At 34.4% G+C, this 19,198-nt stretch overlaps 1 protein-coding gene across 2 annotated transcripts in view; it reads left to right on the forward strand.

The window, feature by feature from the left end:
• Positions 1 to 19,198, forward strand: part of NCAM2 (neural cell adhesion molecule 2) — a 261,042-nt gene that overhangs the window by 225,594 nt on the left and 16,250 nt on the right. Inside the window, exons 15-16 of one of the 2 annotated variants that reach the window (XM_088529801.1) lie at positions 371 to 551; positions 10,772 to 10,905. In XM_088529801.1, coding sequence (XP_088385927.1) covers positions 371 to 551; positions 10,772 to 10,878 — 288 coding nt within the window. In that variant the 3' untranslated portion in view covers positions 10,879 to 10,905. Of the gene's footprint in view, positions 1 to 370; positions 552 to 10,771; positions 10,906 to 19,198 lie in introns of those variants that run through there. The other variant, XM_010220023.2, reaches the window with a different exon arrangement.

Below are 19,198 nucleotides of genomic sequence, written 5' to 3' on the forward strand. Positions count from 1 at the left end.
TCTTCTAAAACTTTTAAATGGAATAAATTCAAGCATCTGTTTAAAGTAAACCTTTAAAAATGTTCATGGTGGAATATATAAATAACTATCCTTAGCTTTTCAAGATGAACATCAGTACTTGAGAAAAGCACAAATTCAGGGCAAATAGTTAAAAAGTGATTGCTTGCAACAAAATCTCTGAATGCAAATCATGGAAGACTGAATAGGACTAGTCAAAATTACACAAAGTCCAAGTGCTCAGAGCCCAGTATTGGGTGATTTGAATGCTCATAACCTTTGGAAATAAAGCTGTGTTTGTTATGTAGCATATAGTTTAGATAAACGATACAAAAGCTTTTGAGAATTTAAACTAATACTTACATCTTTACAGAAAGATAAGGAAGACCAGTGGCTAGAGAAAAAAGTGCAGGGCAGTAGAGACCACATCATCCTAGAGCATCTTCAGTGGACCATGGGTTATGAAGTACAAATTACTGCTGCCAATAGATTGGGTTTTTCTGAACCAACGTTGTATGAATTCAGCATGCCACCAAAGCCCAACATTATTACAGGTAAGTTAATTTTAGAATTTTTCTCTTTTAAAATTATTTACTAATAATAAATTAATGTGTGTGAACAGTCTCTTAACTTGTGTAAGGTAACAGAAGTCTTTCTTCTTTAACAAAGCTTAAGACTTCATTTTGTATTTATCAGAAAAAGATAAATTAAAAATCCTTAAATGGAGCCCATTTCATACCTTACTTTTCCACATTAAGTCACATTTAAGTGCAGAAAAAATATTGACTCTTAAATCTAGGTGATGGCAATTAATAAAAGTTTAATATTTAACAGATTTGCTATGCTTTTTAAGTTCTTTTGCACTGAATATTTGCCTGCTCTAAGTAAATAATGTTAGAATCATAGATTTCAGCCCAAGTGAAAATAACTGTACATGTTCTTTAAGATACACGTGCAGTAAAGACACTTATTTTAGTGCCTGGCAAGATTAAGAATTCAAGTAGTTTTGTCTATTGTTTTGTCCCTGTTACTAACCTTAAATTAGTTATATACAACTAACTATAACATAAATATAACTATAATATAAATATTTTGGTGCAACAATGTAAACTTTAATTTCATAAAACATAAATTATTGTGACAATTTCTGACCCTATGCTATTGAATAGTTGTAACTTCTGCAAAATAAAAGCTATGAGAAAGAGATTTCAAGAATTTTATCTATCTAGTGCATGAGCTGATATATTTAACACTAAATTCCAAATTGGATCAGCATCATCATTGCCATTTTAATGTCAGGCGGAAAGTTCTCTAATATAATGTTTTCTGTATGCTATAGATTACACTATTACAGTATGAGAATTAAATTAGAATCTTGCCAAATAACTAACATTGCAAAAATATTAAAATGTGAAACATATCAATAACTGCATTTCATTCTGAATCTGACCCTCTGTCTGGCACTGATCTTAGTACTGCAGCAACAATTCATAAACTGAAATAACTGACTTATTTTTCATCTATTCATTACAACTTTTCTTAAAATATATTTTCTGGAAAGTTACCTCAGAATCTTTGCTATAGATCTTAGTATTCTTTGGCATTTTGTTGAAATTAGAAGCTTTGTGAGATTTATTACATTCACAGGGAAACATGAATTTGATTTTGAACAGTTAGAGTCTTGTGGCTGCCATCATTCAGAATTAATATTTCACTATATGATCAAGAAAGAAAAGGGAATGGAATTGTCCCAGTGAACAAAAAATAATTATCAAGTGGAAGAGTAAATGAAAACTTCCTTGGGTAGAGATTATATGAAAGAATATCAGAGTCCAGCACTCTCTGACCAGGTTCGTTCTGAAATTTCATGCATACGGAGAGTGCAAGGTTTATTATAAAAGTTTATTTTGGAGATATTTGATGTTACATGGGATTTTTGATTTAGCAGCATGATTCAGCAATGTATTGAGATCACAATGCAAGTGTATACGCATAATAACTACCGATGGGACAAAAGGAAATGGCCTCAAGTTGCGCCAGGGGAGGTTCAGGTTAGATGTTAGGAACAATCTCAACACAGAAAGAGTGGCAAAGCATTGGAAAAGGCTGCCCAGGGCAGTGGTGGCAGTGTTGACAGTGTTCAAGAAACGTGTAGATGAGGCACTTAAGGACATGGTTTAGCAGGCAGAGTGTTGCGTGGCTTATGGTTGATCTCAGTGATCTAGAAGGTCTTTCCCAACCGTAACGATTCTGTGATTCTCTACAGCTTAGTCACAACTCCTGTGTGACTGCCTTTACCGCTCTCTATAATATGCTCACCGTCACAACGCTGGGCATCCCCAGACCCGGGACAGAATATCTGGATAGAAGGCAGCTCAAGGCCATTGTTCTCTTCAGAATTCCTTTGTTAGTTGTTCGGGTTTTATACCCGGTGTTGGGCTGAGCCATGTATGTGTTTATCTCATGCTGGTCTGGCTAATATCAGGGAGGCACTCATTTTTATTTGATCAACTCAGGAAGAAACATTTATACCAATTAATGACTGAACAGTTACAGCTGCTTATCTATCACAAGGGTCATCCTCTGGTGCCCTTCCATTGCAGGGGTTATCAGTTGGTCACAGAAGGATAAACCGTTTTTAAATTTTGTACATTTGAACTTGTTTAGTATATAAGTTTAAGTATTTTGTATTTTTATCACAGCTGCTGTAACTAGCAGAAATATGATATGCCCACAAAAAATGGTCTCTAGATGTCCAAGCATAAAGCAGGTTAGTTAAACTTGCTATCAGTGAGCATAGTCTGAACATTGCTTTATAGCTACTTAGGTAATTTTTTTCAGTCCTCTCCCAAAACCTCTAGATAGTTGTAAGGAATGTCTGTTGCAGAATTTAGCATCAGATCTTCTTTATATGAATCACTACTGCAATTTTGATTGTGGAACTGAATAGTTTCCTTGACAACAGTTTTTGCAAAGCCTGGAGAGGGTGAGGAATTCAAATCATGTGAGTGTTCTGCTGGCAATTCCTATAAGTGTGTCAAGCTACACTTCAAATCAGTGGGACAGTTACATTCATATTCATGAGTCAATATAGTTACCTTGTTTTGAAATGACTTGTCATTGCTATTGCAATATAGTAATAACATACATTATATTATTGCAAAAGTAGAAACCTACCCTTTGAAAACTTGATAATGTGTTTAAAATGCCTACCTTTAAGCGGATTAATGCTTTCTGATATCAATGAGTCAACTCAGATGCCCTATTTATCTGCCTTGAAGACTGAATATTTGCAGCTAGGTCTAAATAAAGACATAGATTGTAATAGTGTAATTAGAGAGTCTTAAGAATGAAATTGGCTTCATGTATCCTGTACTCCCTTAACTTTTTTTGGTGACTGATACTCTGTTTCTAACCATTCCTAAAAGATTAGTACAAAAGTCTGTAAGACTCCTGAAGCTTTTCATTTGTATATGCTTAGGGTGATGCCATTTGGCTGAGCTGAGTGTTTCTGTCTTCCTCTGAATGCTGTTCAAAATAAGGTGTCTGTAAATACTCTGGACTCAAATTCTTGGATATAACTTCTCCCAGGGGAGTATTGGGATCCCATAAATATAATGATAGCTGGCTATTCTAACATGTTATTCTGGTGAAAATGTATGTAAGGAAATTAATCAGGGATCTGGAGAGAGACAGAGGCAAGTATAACGACTTTGTAGCCCTTTGGTGGGAGATTACCAGGGAAATGGGAGTTATCACAAGAAACAAGACTTTGATTCTGATGCCTGCACAAGAAGTCTGGATACACTTCCAAGGGTCTTGAATAAGTTGCAGTCTTGCAGATCAGGGATTGGAAGGCAATACTTTCTGTGAATGCATAAATCCTGTGGGCACAGAACAGAATCCACATCTTCTAATTGCTAATGAATGTACAGGAAACTGTCTGGCAGTCAGATTTTGTAAGACCGTGTGATTAACTTCCACTCTTAGGTCCATCAAGAAGACATAAGCTGCAAATCGCTGTCCTCCCTCAGTAGGTGTATAAATGAGTCAGACACTCCTTTAAATTTTTATATAATTCGCCCCAGCAGCTAAGAAATAAAAGTACTGGCTTTCTGTTCCTAGACCTTTAACACTGTCTCCTTTCACTGACTCACTCAAATTGGTGAATTTCTTCCTAAAATTTTATTATCCTGCCTAATAAAAACACTTCTGTTTTTCAGAAGTGCAGATAGACCAAATTAAGACACTTTATCGTAGATAAAGTGTATGTGTGTGTATATTTAATGGTGCTTTACTTCCTACTTCTATGTGTTTTGCTTCCTACTTCTTCAGTTATTTTTTTGCAATCAACAACTACATTCTTGTATTTCACCATGTATTTTGTATGAGCATTTATTTAATAATCCTGCTTTGATGAAATACAGGCATACTTTTGAATATAGTATTTATTACTTTCCATTAGCTCACCAGGATGTTTGTCTGCAGTACTTGAAGGCATATGTGTCTCTAACATCAATGTGCTTTCCTGTCACTGAAGTTTTTATCAGATTTTAAGTACAGATTTGTGATACTTTAGTAAATTTCATTCTAGGTCCTCTTTAGTCTTTGCTTCTTCTGGTCTCGTGAGGAGAAAAAAAAAAAGGTATCTCAAAGGAGCTGATTTGGCTTGGCTCTTTATCAGACTTCGATTGGCATGGGTGGACCTCTGCAGCCTTAATAAGACCTCTGAGATTAGGTGTCACTGGGAACAGCAGAAATCCTGACACCAGAAGCCATTGGTATTGGTCCATGTCCTGCCCCCCAATAGTGTGGAGATAGAGTTCCTGGCTTTTTGTACTGCACAGCTGATATAGAAGTGTCCAAATCATAGCTGTCAGTCTGGACCATTACTATTGCAACCTCAAATCTCATCCACAGTTTTAGATTAAATGAATCTTTTCATAAAAGTTAAAAAGATTGAAAGGAAGAAGTTAAAAGATACATGCAGGTTTCATGCAGGTTTCATATATATTTTCATAAATTAATGACAGAAGAATTACATAAGTAAGTGCAGTCTTCCGAAGACTCTTATGTAAATAATGCTGTCTCTCTGAAAGGCCAATAGATATATTAAAAATGTGTTTTGTTTTTTAAATTTTTGTTGTCTTCATTATAAATTAATATCCCAATATAAATACAAGAAAAAATGAGAAAAGAGTTTGGAGATAATTAGTAGTTAACCAATTTTCTCACTTTGCTCTATTTTTTTTAATTGCCAGTACTGCATGCACTGTTAATATCATTTTATTAACATCACTGCATAGGTCAGATTCTGTAGTACATTCTAATGAACCTACGAATTTTGCTTGCTACTGTTCTCAGCATCTCATTTACCTTTTTTTTTTTTTTTTTTTTTTTTTAATTGAATGCCTAACACTACATAGGAAAAGATGCACAATCTAGTTTAGGGTGTTTTCTGTTATCATCACCTTGTGTTCTACAGTAGCTCCATTCATGCCAAACATAACTTTTATCAGCAGTTTGGCAGCTTTAGGACTTCCAAAGGTTTGTGTCAAGAGCAATGAAAAGGGAAAATAAGGATGACATCTCATTGTTGCAGTATGTGCATATATGTATATATATAAATATATATGTATATTAACATTTGTGTGGGTATTTATGTGTGTGTCCACGCGCGTGTGTATGAATAAATGAATGAAGAAAAGAAGTTAGGAAAGTGCCGTTGGTATTAACACTGTCACCATGTCTTATCCAAGACATAACAGAGATCTTTTTTCAGCCTCCAATAAAATGAGATTATCAATTTGGTGATAAAATAGAAATAAAAGTCATTCTAATGGATATAAAGCCATTAAAACATGAAGTCAAGTAGTTCACTTAAGTTTCCTTGCTAAGAAGGGCAAAATCTAAAACCCTTGGGTGCCAGGAAGCTTGATTCTTGCAGAGTTCAGAGGTGGATTTGCCTGTACCTGTTTTCTTATGCTATGAGAGATCCAATACACCAAAAATGTCTTTTGATCCTTTTAGCCGGTGTCTACAGAAAAACAGAAAGAAAACTCCCTTACGACCATGGTGTTCTCTCAGAGCAGATCCTTTATTTTTTCAGTCCAACATTTTGGTGACTTTTTATGTTGAAATAAATTCAGTTTGGGCATATCTAGGTCACTGGGGAAGGTTCCTTCCTGCCATGTCCTGTCACCAGGCAGCAGCCTTTGCCATGGGCACCCTCCTTGTTGTAACTCACCCCTCCAGCTCTGCCCCGTCCCATGTTCTGTGATTCAGCTCTCCGTGGAGTCTCCCTTGCTCTCAAAGAGGCCACAACCTCCCCTTTCTCCAGAAGGTTGGGCCTGACCCTGTCCCTGCATCACTAGAAGCCAAATCACAATGTGCTTCAATGTTGTTCCTATGTGCCACAGTGCAAATAAATATAACATTTCTTGATGGTAAATAAACTTCAGATCAGACTAGTTCTTATGCCCTTTGAGGTATTTTGCTTAGATTTCAAACAATTTGTGATCTATTTGTATTTTAAGTAATTACAACCAACCCTGTAGGTGAGAGAGACAGACCAACTATGATATGTGCAGTTTGTGTGATTAAACCTTCATTATAAAGCTCCAAGAATTTGTTTGTCCTTAGTTTCAGTTACACCTCATTCTCAACAATGATGCAGTTAAAATTAATATACAAAAAATACAGTATTTGCACTTTCCCTTGATGTTAATTTTAACTTCCCAGTCTATTGTTACGAGTCATCAGCATCCTGCACCCTTCATAGGGATATGATATTGCTTGTTATTCCTCCTCTCTCTTTGATTCACTGAACCCCTGGGTTTATGTGTTTTCTAACACAGTCTACTTTCATATTCTTTCTTCAGTGGTTCACAAATTCCAATTTATAGCTAAATTTTATTATATATAGTATATTTTATTGTATGTATTTTGAATACTTGATCTTTGTTCTCTTTGTTATCCATAAAAGAAGTTCTAGAAAAATCTCAAGGCCACATTGCCTTAGTGACCACTATAGTCACCATTTGTGCCTGTAGCTGTGTTGCCTGTAGCTGCTATCTTGTACTTACACTTCCAAGGTCTCTGATGTCATCCTATTTTTTTATTCTGATGGTCTCAGTTGAAATCACCCATTTTTCTTCAACAACTTCCAAGATGTACCTTCTTCTAACATAACTATTAATAACATAATATAAAATAACATAAAATCAATGACCATGTCTTGTTATCTCACTAAACATTTCATGCAACAAAAATAATGGCCCAATAGAAAACAGAGATGCAGAGAAAGACACAGTTTGCTGCGCACAGAACTTCAGCCTACAAGAAGATCGGGAACTGAAAACATATGGAGGCAAAATATTTAAAAGAGGGAAGATAATTATTTTATTTCAGTTTACTACTTGACCTATTTTCATTTTAGCAGAAAGGCTGGTGGGTTTTATGGAGAATCTTCATCCTGAAATGTACCTTTTTGGGGTTAATGATATTTGTTTTATAGCTTTCCATGTATAGCCTTTTTTTTTCCCATAAAACTAAACCAAATTTCTTCCTTCTTTACTTTCACATCATTAACAACAACATGCATTCTTCAGGCCAAGTTGGATTTTCAATTACACCTGTGGATTTTTTTTTTTTCCTCAATACACAGTCAGTAACACACATGCCTTTGCAGGTATAAACAGCCTGGTTGCTGAACTTTGGTTAACAGCTCTGTAGGTAATGAACAAGCAAAAAGGCAGGTATACCCTTTAGAGGATTTTGCACAGGGAAATACCAGCAACCAAGATCAGTCAGTGATCATATATAGCTCATTTGAAGAGAAGATCCTTCCATGACAATGTGTTATTTCAGAGCAGAGCCACACTCTGACGCATACAGATAGCTAATGTCAAGAAAAGTCAGCAGTTGACTTCTAGTACTTTTATTTCTAGGGAAATATATGTTGCATGAGTAAAAGCTAAATTAAGAGGATTAAAGTGTGTTGTACTTCTTTTCCTTCCATAGTCTCCTTCTGTGGAACTAAGCTTAAAAAAGCCTGTATAACTACACTGAGTATCAGTTCTTCAGGGAAAAAAAAAAAAAAAAAAACCCTGATTTTCAGTGCAGAGGTTATTGTGCCTCACACTGCCTGTGCATGGATGTAAGGATGCACACCCGCACAAACATCCATCAATACACCTGTGTGACTCTTGCTAGCTCTTGAATGTGGTTGACAATTTTACTACATTTTCAAGAGAATTTAGGCTTCAGTAATAATATCCCAATAAGCTTTCCTTAGATAGGTGACTGAGGGTAGAAGCAAAATTGTATCCAAGTAAGAAAAATACTGTCTTAGAAGCTTGCCTCAATCAGATTTATTTGTGAAAGAACAGCTAAAAGTTACAGGTACCTTTGGACCTTGCAGCAGCTTAGATATCTGCAATAAATTGAAACAAAGAGAGAACAAAAATACGCAGAAGGAGCTTGAAGATACTTCCAAAGGTAAAATTTCCATTCTAAGAATCAGAATTTTAAAGCGCAAAATGGATATATATCCTTAATATAATTCTCATTTTATAAAGTTGAGATTTACATATCTTCTGCTATTAGATATGATGTTCCCAATTATTAGCATCCAGTGAGGGATTTATAGATAAGTTAATATCATCCAAAGGAAAAGAGCTGAGAATAAATTTCTTCAATACCTGCTAAATAAATATTTATCTATTTAAGTGGCAAACTTCTCCAAAACAGGTGATCTCTTGCTCATTACTGAAGGACTGTAGCAGTTCCTCCAGAACAGCTGGCAATGGATTTTCTTTTATTTGCAACTCTGCCCTTTCATCTCTTATTAGGGACTTACGATCTCCAATATATTAATCAACAGACTATTGTGATACTTGATGGAGTTCTACAACTATGGTCTTGGATGTGTTTTGCTCTTAAAGTAGAAACTCAGTAATTGTGTTTTACAGTAGTGATAGATCTTTTACAATACAACATTGATATTATCTGTAAATGACTTGGAGGAAAACTTTTAAAATTAAAATATAAAGCTATTAATAATCTTTGAATCATTATGAATTAAAAGATTTGTATTTTTTTTGGAAATCTTAGCCTAACACTAATATTAGTCACTATCCATATAATAAAAGCCTATTTCACTCACTGCAGGTAAAAAAAAAAAATAATGCTCTCTGGGTGAGGAGATCAAGGCATTTAAACATAAACTGTTGCATAAATGTGGTTATATTCTCTGCCAAAAAGTTAGCATTCAATAGAAATGTTAGAAGAAAATATATATGCAGTCTTTAAACATTTAACTAGGGAGTAATCAGACACACTGTGAGGCCTTGAATGACCGAGGAACTGTGTATTTTGGAAAATAAACACTTTTTTTTTTGTTCTCAGGGTCGTGTCATAGTCAATAACTAAATAACTATCCAACTACCTAAGCTAAATGTACTGGTCATCCATATTTCAAGTAATCTGATGTCTCTATGATTAAGATGCACTTTGACAATGGACTGTCCTGGAGTCTTACGGGAACTCGTAGAAACAGTATTAACTTACTGGCAACACAAACAGTTGAACATCTCTTTTCTTTGTGCCTATGAATCTTTCATGAATTGAACCATCTTTTTATGTATTTACTCTTTTTTTTTTTTTTTTTTTACATTTTCATATAGGTAGTGTTTGTTATTGCTATTTCTTACTGGTTTTTCATCATGGTTTCCTGAACTGAGATTAATAGATCCCCCAGCACAAAAAGATTTGTGTAAACTTGCACTTAGGTTAGATTTGGCAGGATGTTCTCAGATCTCTTGAGGGGATATTAAGCCTACTATTGACTTCTAGCTAAACCAAATAGTCTGATCACAGATATCACCTCTTACAGTATTACTTAAGTTACTGTATTATCCCTATTAGTACATCTATATTGGTTTATTTCCTCTATATATGTGTGGTATTTATTGCACGTCCTGTGTCTTTCCACAAGTATTCTTCGAAATAAAACCACAAACTTTCCTGAGAATAGGGCAAAATATTTGCAGTTCATGTGTCATGTATTCTTTCCACTTTTGACTCTTCCAAGCTTACAATTCATGGTCTTATAGCTAAGAAAAAAAAAACATTTCCTTCAGTGCTGTCCTAAGTATGATCTGCTTATTCCACCTCTCGTTGAAGTAGTGCTTTGTGGGTCTTTGTAGTGAAAAGTAATGTGGAACTGATCTGTGTTAAAACTACCCACAATTTCCTGGTTAACTTTTAGGTTAGCCTTAACTTTTGCCAGTGAGATGTGGGCCACTTAAACTGATATCATCTGTGATGGCAGTGGTGCCTCTGATTTGACAAACATTTGATTAATGAGATTGTTCACAGGCTTCAGGTTAAGTGCTTAGGTGAATTGTAAAGTTAGACCAAGAAGTTTAACTTAAGTGGTAATTTAAAGTAGTAGGTCTTTTCTGTGGCTTGCAAATTTTATTATCCATTAGGCATTCTGCAACTCCAAAACACTTTAATGGTTAGAATTTTGTCATATTTTAGTCCTAATTTGATGTTTCTACTAGAGTAATGTCTTTCAAATGATTGTCTTTGGCATAATGTAAAAATTGCATTAATTATTTTTTCTCTTTTTTTTTTCTCTTCCACTGTCTTTTTTTCCCCTTTTAATACTTTATTCTTCATGTTTTATCAATTGTTTCACTTTTCTTTTTCTCAAATATGCTTCTTTTTCACACTCTTGATTTTTCTATAAAAATTCTCATCCACACAGATAAGTGCTGTGAAGCCACTAGACGTGAAAATGGAGGCCAGTCCTTGCAGCTGACTGCTGCTGGTGTCTCTTTCATTGTAGCCATAAGTTTGTGGGTCATGTTTTGATGCTTTTGATAAAACAACATGTTTTGTGAGTTTTGTATTTAGGGAAAGATAAAACACAGACCTGGATAAAAGTTATACGTTTCTAAAACTCTTCTGAAGTTTTCATTTTTGATTTAACATCCTAAATAGTATAATTCAGTTATTGCATTAAAATTTTTTCAAGTGCCTTTGTGGGAATCTTGTATGGGCTTGTTTGACATAAGGTTTTTGGGGACCCTGGAATGGCAAATTCAGCAGATTATGCTTGTCTGTTCTGTGTGATAGAATTCAGATAATTAATTAATAGTTTTTAACAAACATTTTTTCCTTGACATATAATCCATGAATTGCTTTAGTTAGCTTCATATACTTGCTGTGTGCCTCTCTGCAGCCGCAATTCAACACACAAAATAGGTCTCCCACATACTGCCTTCCAGAATCACCTCTTAGAAATAGCACAGCTCCACATTCCTTTTCGTGGTATTTTTTTGTCCTGGTTTTCCGAGAGGCTTAATTTTGAACTTTAATAAACCACAGGAAATAGAGTTGGTCATATTTTACATACTATCCTTAAGAGTACCGAGAACAATACTATTGTAAAATATTCTGTATTATAGAGTCCGTAGGAAGATAAAGATCTTAAAAAAGTCTTGTCTTCCTACAGACGAGAAAGGGGAAAAAGTGAAGAGACATTTGCAAATTAAATAATAATTGGTAGACATAGACGAAGCAGCTTTTAAATTGTACTGTAATAAAATGATAAATATATCTTCACAAATTGAATTTGATATTCTGCTGCCACTAGTACTGAAATGTTAGATAAGTAAATTTGTCCTTTAAATGTAGTAATTGTAAAAGGGATTTTAGCTTTTATGATTGACAATGTAGGATGTTACCATTTTTTCAACATTGTCACATATTTTGAAATGCTAATTTTCAACTGTCTGTGAGACAGAAGTCATAAAATATTTTACACTGAATTTATGCCTTAAATCCAATTTGATGGCTCAGATATTTAAGATAATGATTATTCTGTGATGGAGCAGGATATCTCAAAGGAACATTTTTTTAAAAAATGTTTTGATATACAACCTTTTAAGAATAAGACTGGGTTCTTTGCTAATCTGATTTTATGTCTTGTCTGCTTCATTTCCTGCGTTTTGACAAGTTCGTTCCATTTAGAAATTATTCATGAGTAAAATGATTTACATCATGCAACTTCAAATATGATCCTTTATTTATTACAGTAGGGTTACTAGAATATGCTGTCTAGATAAGCCACACAAATATTGGCCCCAAAAGATTGCTGCACTGCATATGTTGAAAAAAAAATTGTCTGTCTGTGTGATCTTATGGCACATACAGAACCTACTATTACTAAACAGTAAAATAACATACCACGTTAATCTTGTGATGGAAGTACAGGTTCAGAATCTGTTGAAAAATTTATGATATGCATATAAAAATATATTTAAAAATACATCCACTCAATTAAAGAAGTAACAGTATCATCAATTTTCAGTATGTAAATAAACTGGAGTTAGAAATTAATTCATGGACCTCATTATGCCCACCTCATGCATAGGTCCAAATATAAAAATAAGTAATTAAATAGTTTGTCATAACAATGCTATATTTTTAAGAGAGAGACAGATCTACAATGTGTAAGACTAACCAGTCTTCTACCTACTGACCAGTATGAGGATGGTATTGAAAACTGATTTCTGATTTAATTAGGATTTTGGTGAGAATGGGAAAAATGGAACAATACTATTGACAAATGTAGCTTCTCGTTTCTATAATGGCTTTGCTGAAATCTCTGTTATGTAGATTTCATTTTGAGTATATTTTGCTGTAATTCATCCATCCCATTTCTCCAGCTGTATAAAGAATCTTCAGTTTTCCTTTAATATGCACATAGTAGATTTAAAATATCTTTAATTGAAACATATATGGAAAATCCTATTCTCTTTTTATCTGTAAGTTTGCAATGAAATACATATATGCTGTGTATTTCACTTAATGGAAGTTGCATGAATCATATAGCAATAAATATTTTAACAAAGCAACGTTCCTTTGTACTGCTTATGATCTTTATTTCCATTTTTAATTAATAGACCAACAATTTCTACTTCCATTTATGTGTTTCTGTTTTTTCCATGGAATTTTGATTTCACAACCCACTTAAGGTGCATCGCACAAGTTTTTATAGAGAAAATGGATGATTTTCATAATTAGAAAAACAAAAAGAGTATATTAATATAACTACATAGTGCTAATCTGCAGGAGAGATGCATATATTATTAAGAAGGATTTAAGACACAGGAGTAGATCTTTGAGACAGCAAACTACATTTGTATATATTAGCAAGTGAAATCGATTATGACTCCTTACTTTTTAAGGATAGCACTTTAGAGACCTGACACTCATCAACACCTGGGAACCCTACAGAAGATTATTAATTGGCATTTACCATATGGTAGATTGAAAATGCCAACATGGGTGTCTGACTTTGACATTGTGTCATTGCAGTACGGACAAGTGATTGTAGCTTGGGAGGTACCTTAAGCATAAATATTTTCCCAGTAGTAGGTCAAGCAGCTGTGTTAGGAATGCCCATATTTATTAAGGTTATATTCTGAAAAGTTGTAGTAATTCTTGTCATCATGGTCACATTATGTAAGATGTAAATACATATTATATTTCTGAATATTTATTTTACGTCTAATATTTTTGTAGATGCAAATTCCAGTGAACATGTTATTTTCATATAATTTTGATTATGATGCATGTTAAATGAACTGTAATACAAGCAAAGGAAACCTTACCTAGTGTATGTTTCCAGCACAATCACATTTGAAAACATTATATACAATGTATCAAAAAAAAAACCCTGCTTGTGGAACAGTGTTGTAAGCCCTTCAGTTTTTGTAAGCTTCTTTAAAAAAAAAAAAAAAAAAAAAAAAAAAGAAGGAAAAGAAAAGAAAAGAAAAAGAAAATAAAAAAAATCTGGGATTAAAATTGTAGGCTTTAATTTATGAAACAATAACTTTTTTCCCCCATCTCATTCGTGTATTGGTGCCATTTTGTTCTTTCAAGCATGCCATACTTACTGTCCTCTCATAGGTTTCTCCCCGGAGAATGTGTGCATAGGGTTAAGGCAATGTCCCTCATCATCTTTCCAAACACAGTGTGAAGTGATATATGTAACTGTGTGCATGTTTTTCATCTGTTGTTCAGAGTTCATTTTGTCTTATGCAACCTCTGTCTTCATTTTCATAATAAAGAAATTTAACTTAAAGCATCTCTGTCTTTTCATTATTACTGATGAATCCTGTTTTCCTTATATAATTTCTGTATTATTTACATTAAGCGTCATGCAATTGAAGAGGTTTTTGAACCTTGTACCAGTTTTCTTCTTTCAGCTGTTAACGCCAGCATTTTATCTGATAACGAATAAACTTTTTGGAAAACAAAAGCGTTAATTTAAATTCCCCAGTTTTTATTTTGGTTCGTGTTAGTTGGTGCGCAGTCTACTCCAGTAACAGAACAAGTATGTGAAATGTCTGTATAAATAATGAGACTGTACACTTTCCCCATACTAATTTAGTCTGACTTTGTAAAACAGTCATGTACTAAAAATCAGATGCTTTTATACCAAGAAAAACTATTTGGTACATGATATCCCTATACCAAGTAAACTATGTTGCCACTTAACAGTTTTACCTATGTAACTATTTTAATTTAACAAATGCACCGTATACTTACTAGCCGCACTCAAAAGAATAAACATTTTGTGTAGCTAATGCTACACATTTAAAGTATTATTCATGTAGCACTACTGAGCTGATCCGTTTATGGATTTGCCTCTGTCATAAAGAGCTAAAAGAAAGTCCTGTCAAGCCTGAAATATTCTATCAATCCAAACAGAATCCCAGGATGGTTCAATTTTTTTCAGACCTCCTGACTATACTACTCTGGTTACGGCTGTCAGCCAATGTAAAGATGCAAAAATCTCTTGGATCTCTGTGCTACACACACAGTATGATCTTGAATCCCCAATTAACACAATAAAATAATCTTATCTTTTATATAATAACAATATTCAAAACAAACACAACTGTATGTTTTCAGTACACGTCAGGCGTAATTAATCTTCACAGGTTCTAATAAATTCCTCCAAGAGATACTCGGTAAATCTGCCACCAACTTGAATTGAGGGAACTGGGGCACAGACACATCGTTTCCCCAGGGCCTCCTAACAACTTGGGTGAACAGCTGATGACACAAGTGTTTTTCAAGAATCGGCCGAACCGTACAGCCATTTTTCCTCAATATGCAGGAAGTTTGGTCTGTCTTTGCCGTCCGCTTTAGCTTACAGGATAGAAATCAAAAGGCATTGCATCTGCATACATAGTGTGCGGGGGGGTTGGGTTTAGCCGCCTTTCCCCCCCCCCCCCCCCCCTTCTCTGTCATTGTGCTTTCTATTCCCAAAATACTGGGGAAAGTAAGTATTGATCATCTGGTTTAAGTTTGAAATAGCTTGTCCTGGAACATTTTTTTTTTCTTGACCTCATATGGATGATGTTTACACAGAAGAAGCTGGGATTTTATTCTGTTTGCTCTGGGGCTTCTTATAAAAGCATGCAGTGGCAAAAAATATATATATTTACTTCAGGTGCTGAGTTGCTATATGAAAGAAGAAGCTTTCGCTACCTGATAAGGCCTTATCACACTAGAAATTTTTCTGTGGCTTCTTAGAGATTGCTTGATGATGCCAGGAGTAGTTTTAAAATAATTAATGAACCACAACTATAAAGATTTTAAAGACATTATCTTTGAAGGGAATGTTTAAGTTTCTGCTCCCATTTACATGACAACATTTGTTTTATTTGTCTGTTTCATTTACATCCCATATAAGAAATCTGCATATGAAAGATGCTGTAAAGGGCCATTAGTGTAAATGAGAACTCAAGTCTTAGTATGCAGAAAAGCTCATTATAAAAGAAATCTTCCTTTAAAATGTTAACCAAAAGGCATTTGAGAAAACGTGTCTTTGCAACAGTAAAGAAGAATTCTACTGCGCCTGAAAAAATACCAGAAAAGTGTAAGATATCTGAAGATAACATTTTGGGCGTACAGGTCTCCAGAACTGCTAATCTTTGTTGCCCTGCAGACTCTGTGGCCTGTGCGTGGCCATCCCGACTCAGCATCGGTGCCTGGCAGCCCAATGGGTGTTTTGTTTGCCCTTGATGCCACTGGAAACGGGTGCAAAACTATTGCAAAAGTAGTTCCACTGTGATGGAGGTCACGTTCATCGTCATTAGCAATGAGCTGACGGTTAGTTTTATCAGAGATGGAAAATACGTCACTAGAGGACGGAAGGGTTAGGGGCAGCCTTCATTTTGGGTAGGTTGTTATGTCAGGCTCAGAAATGCAGTCCCCCTTTCCTTTTCAAAAAGGTATCTCCCCACCCCCCCTTTTTTTTTTTCATCTGTCAAAGCTACTCGGTTGGGCAGTACAAGGCAGGTATCCTCATGTGCTTGTACTGCCAGCACGATTTGTTCTAGGGGAAACTGATAGGAGAAAATCACCAAGGCAGAAAAGAAAGAAGGATTCATTTAATGTTGACTCAAGTTATAATCTTCTGTATAAAGGAACTGGATCAAAAAGAACATTATTTATTGTCTTGGTTTCTTTTGTGTATGTTCCTGCAGTGAATGTTTGCGCAAGCAATTATAATTGTTTTTTTTACTTGCTTTTTTCATGATGTGTCCCTGTGCGTGTTTTTTTTTTTTTTCCACCTGTATAATTTTCAATGGTAGAAAAAATTTATATAATGTTTAACCTTTTGGTACTTGATACTTTTGGTACTTTGATATTACAGTTTTTTGGCTGCTCATCAGTAGATACTGTTTTTAAGATGCATGTAATTATTGTTTTTAGAGGTTTTGAGGAGTATAGGAATCTTGGAGGCCTTCAATTCAGAGCAGGATTCCAGATCAGATGTACAGCCAAAGATGATAGTCGTAGAAAGTGCAGGCATAACCATCATGGCCGGACAAAAAGGCAGTTCAAAAGATGATAAACAATATTATTTTTCATCCTGCCACCACCCAATACAGCATTTCAAATTCATTCTCTATCTGATAGTTTTCAACTACTAAGCTCCAGAGTAGTAGTTCCTACTTCAAAGCAGGATGCCCCTGCACAGTCATCCATACCCATTCAAATGTAGATGTTAGCTGCTACCCCATGAGCATAGGGAGGTGTTATGTAGGATTGTTCTTTTTCCTGCAAATCTAAAGATCTGGAGAGGTTAGGGGCTATGTAGAGTCACACAAAATCACAAAATCACAGAAGGGTTGAGGTTGGAAGGGACCTCTAGAGATCACGCAGTCCAACACCCCTGCTCAATCATCTGTCATTCTTTGATCCATGGCTTCTATGGAGGAGTGGAAGGGGAGACACAGAAAGGAGCTGAGATGGAGTTTCCAACAGAACTTTATATATCACTTCCAATTATTATCTTATTTCTAAAGCAATTAAATTTATACACTAGGATTCTGCAAGCATACCATCAAATTGTGTTACCTAAAAGGATCTACATTCATGAAGCATCAATCTGAACATATGGATTTTGCAAGTAAAGTTCCTTTATCTTTGTGCAGAAGCAATGGCTTTAATTTTTCTCTACAGGAATTCTGCCTGCACACTCTTATGTACGCACTTCGATGGTGGGTCTCTTTTCAGAAATTCTTTAGACTGGATTCCCTTTAGAGCATCTGATCTAAACTGCTTAAAAATTACTGCAGAATTTACATTTGAGGGTCCACAAACTTACATCTTTCAAAGGAAAATAATTTTCAAGTTATTTCCCTTTAACTTCAAGTTATTTCCCTTTACTGGGAAATTCTGAATTACTTGCCAAAGTTCTTTGTTCTTTGCCATTATTTGAAGAATGGTTTGTGCAAAAAAATGTTCAGTTTTGATATTAAAAATAAGAAATATAACTGATGATTGAATAAATAAGAGTTTTAATATTGCCCAAACCTTCCATGATACTTATAGAAATTTGCTTCATTTTTAAAATTGTTCTTCCGAAGTTTTGCAGTTTATTTCCTGAAGTACTGCACATTGATAACCACATATCTGAAAAAGTGGATAAACAAAGTGATTTTTTTTAAGCTGGCAGTTTCTTTCATTATCTTGACAAGGTGTATTATATTATTTATACCACATTTTACATAATGCAGAGCATATTATTTTAAATCAAATAAATATTTGACAAATTATATTTAAAACTCATTCAGAACTATGGAAGTTACACTTTTTTTCAATCAGCATTTTAAAAGGCACCATTATGATCAGGTTACTAAGACAGATATACAATAAAGTTTTCTACAGAAAAGTTAAAATCTGATTCATTCAAATTAAACTTGAATTTATATCATGTAAATTTAGTATTTTCAATTAGAAAAGCAAGGTAGAGTCTATAAATGCATTATCGTGGTACTGCACAAATGAAACTAATATTTTGAGTGTATTTGGTGCATAATAGAATGCTAAGCATCCATTTAAAGTCAATGCTGCTTGTAATGTATTTTTGTATTGTTGTGTTATCACATTAAAGCTAATCCCAATGTAATTAAATACACAACTTTTTGATAACAAAGTTGTTTTTCAAAGTTGGTTTAAAAACTATGTACGGTATGACCTTAACATTTCATCTAGTCAATAAGTTTGCATTTCTGTTAATGTCATCAGGCATTAGTGCAAGATTTCACATTATTGTGATGCCATAAATACATTAGGATGTGATTTTTGAAAGCAGTTGAGATAGGCTTAAATCTATTTTTACAGTAATTGGCATTGCTATAATTATATTACAACTGACTTTTGCAGGAGCAGAGATCGGTGCAAATTCCCAGTAACTTAAATAGAAGAGAAACAAGCCAAGGGTGAACTTAAAAATTATTTTATTAATAATTTCTCCTTACCTCCACAAAGAGAAAGGGTGGTCATAGTCCATGCTCAACTGCCAGATTAGTCCGTGTTCTGTTACTCTTCAGAGTGGATAAGGGATGTGGATGTAATTTTTGGAAATGTATCAGAAATATTAAAAAGGAAGACTTCTCAAAGGTTTTAAGAGAGAAAACTATTAACAAATAGATGGTTTCAAAAGGAAAGAAATGTCTTATAAAGTCAAAGACAGAAGTAGCTTTACAAAATTGCCAAAATAGAGGGAGGAAAAAAATGATATCAAATAAATAGAAAAAGGAAAACGAATCAGAAATCCAGGTTTGAGACAGGAGGAAAACAGAAGAGGCCCGAGTGAAGT

This window comes from Tinamus guttatus, unplaced genomic scaffold, assembly GCF_059628265.1.
Source record: "Tinamus guttatus ecotype Peru unplaced genomic scaffold, ASM5962826v1 Tinamus_guttatus_pri_ptg000347l, whole genome shotgun sequence".
Classification (NCBI taxonomy): Eukaryota; Metazoa; Chordata; class Aves; order Tinamiformes; family Tinamidae; genus Tinamus; species Tinamus guttatus.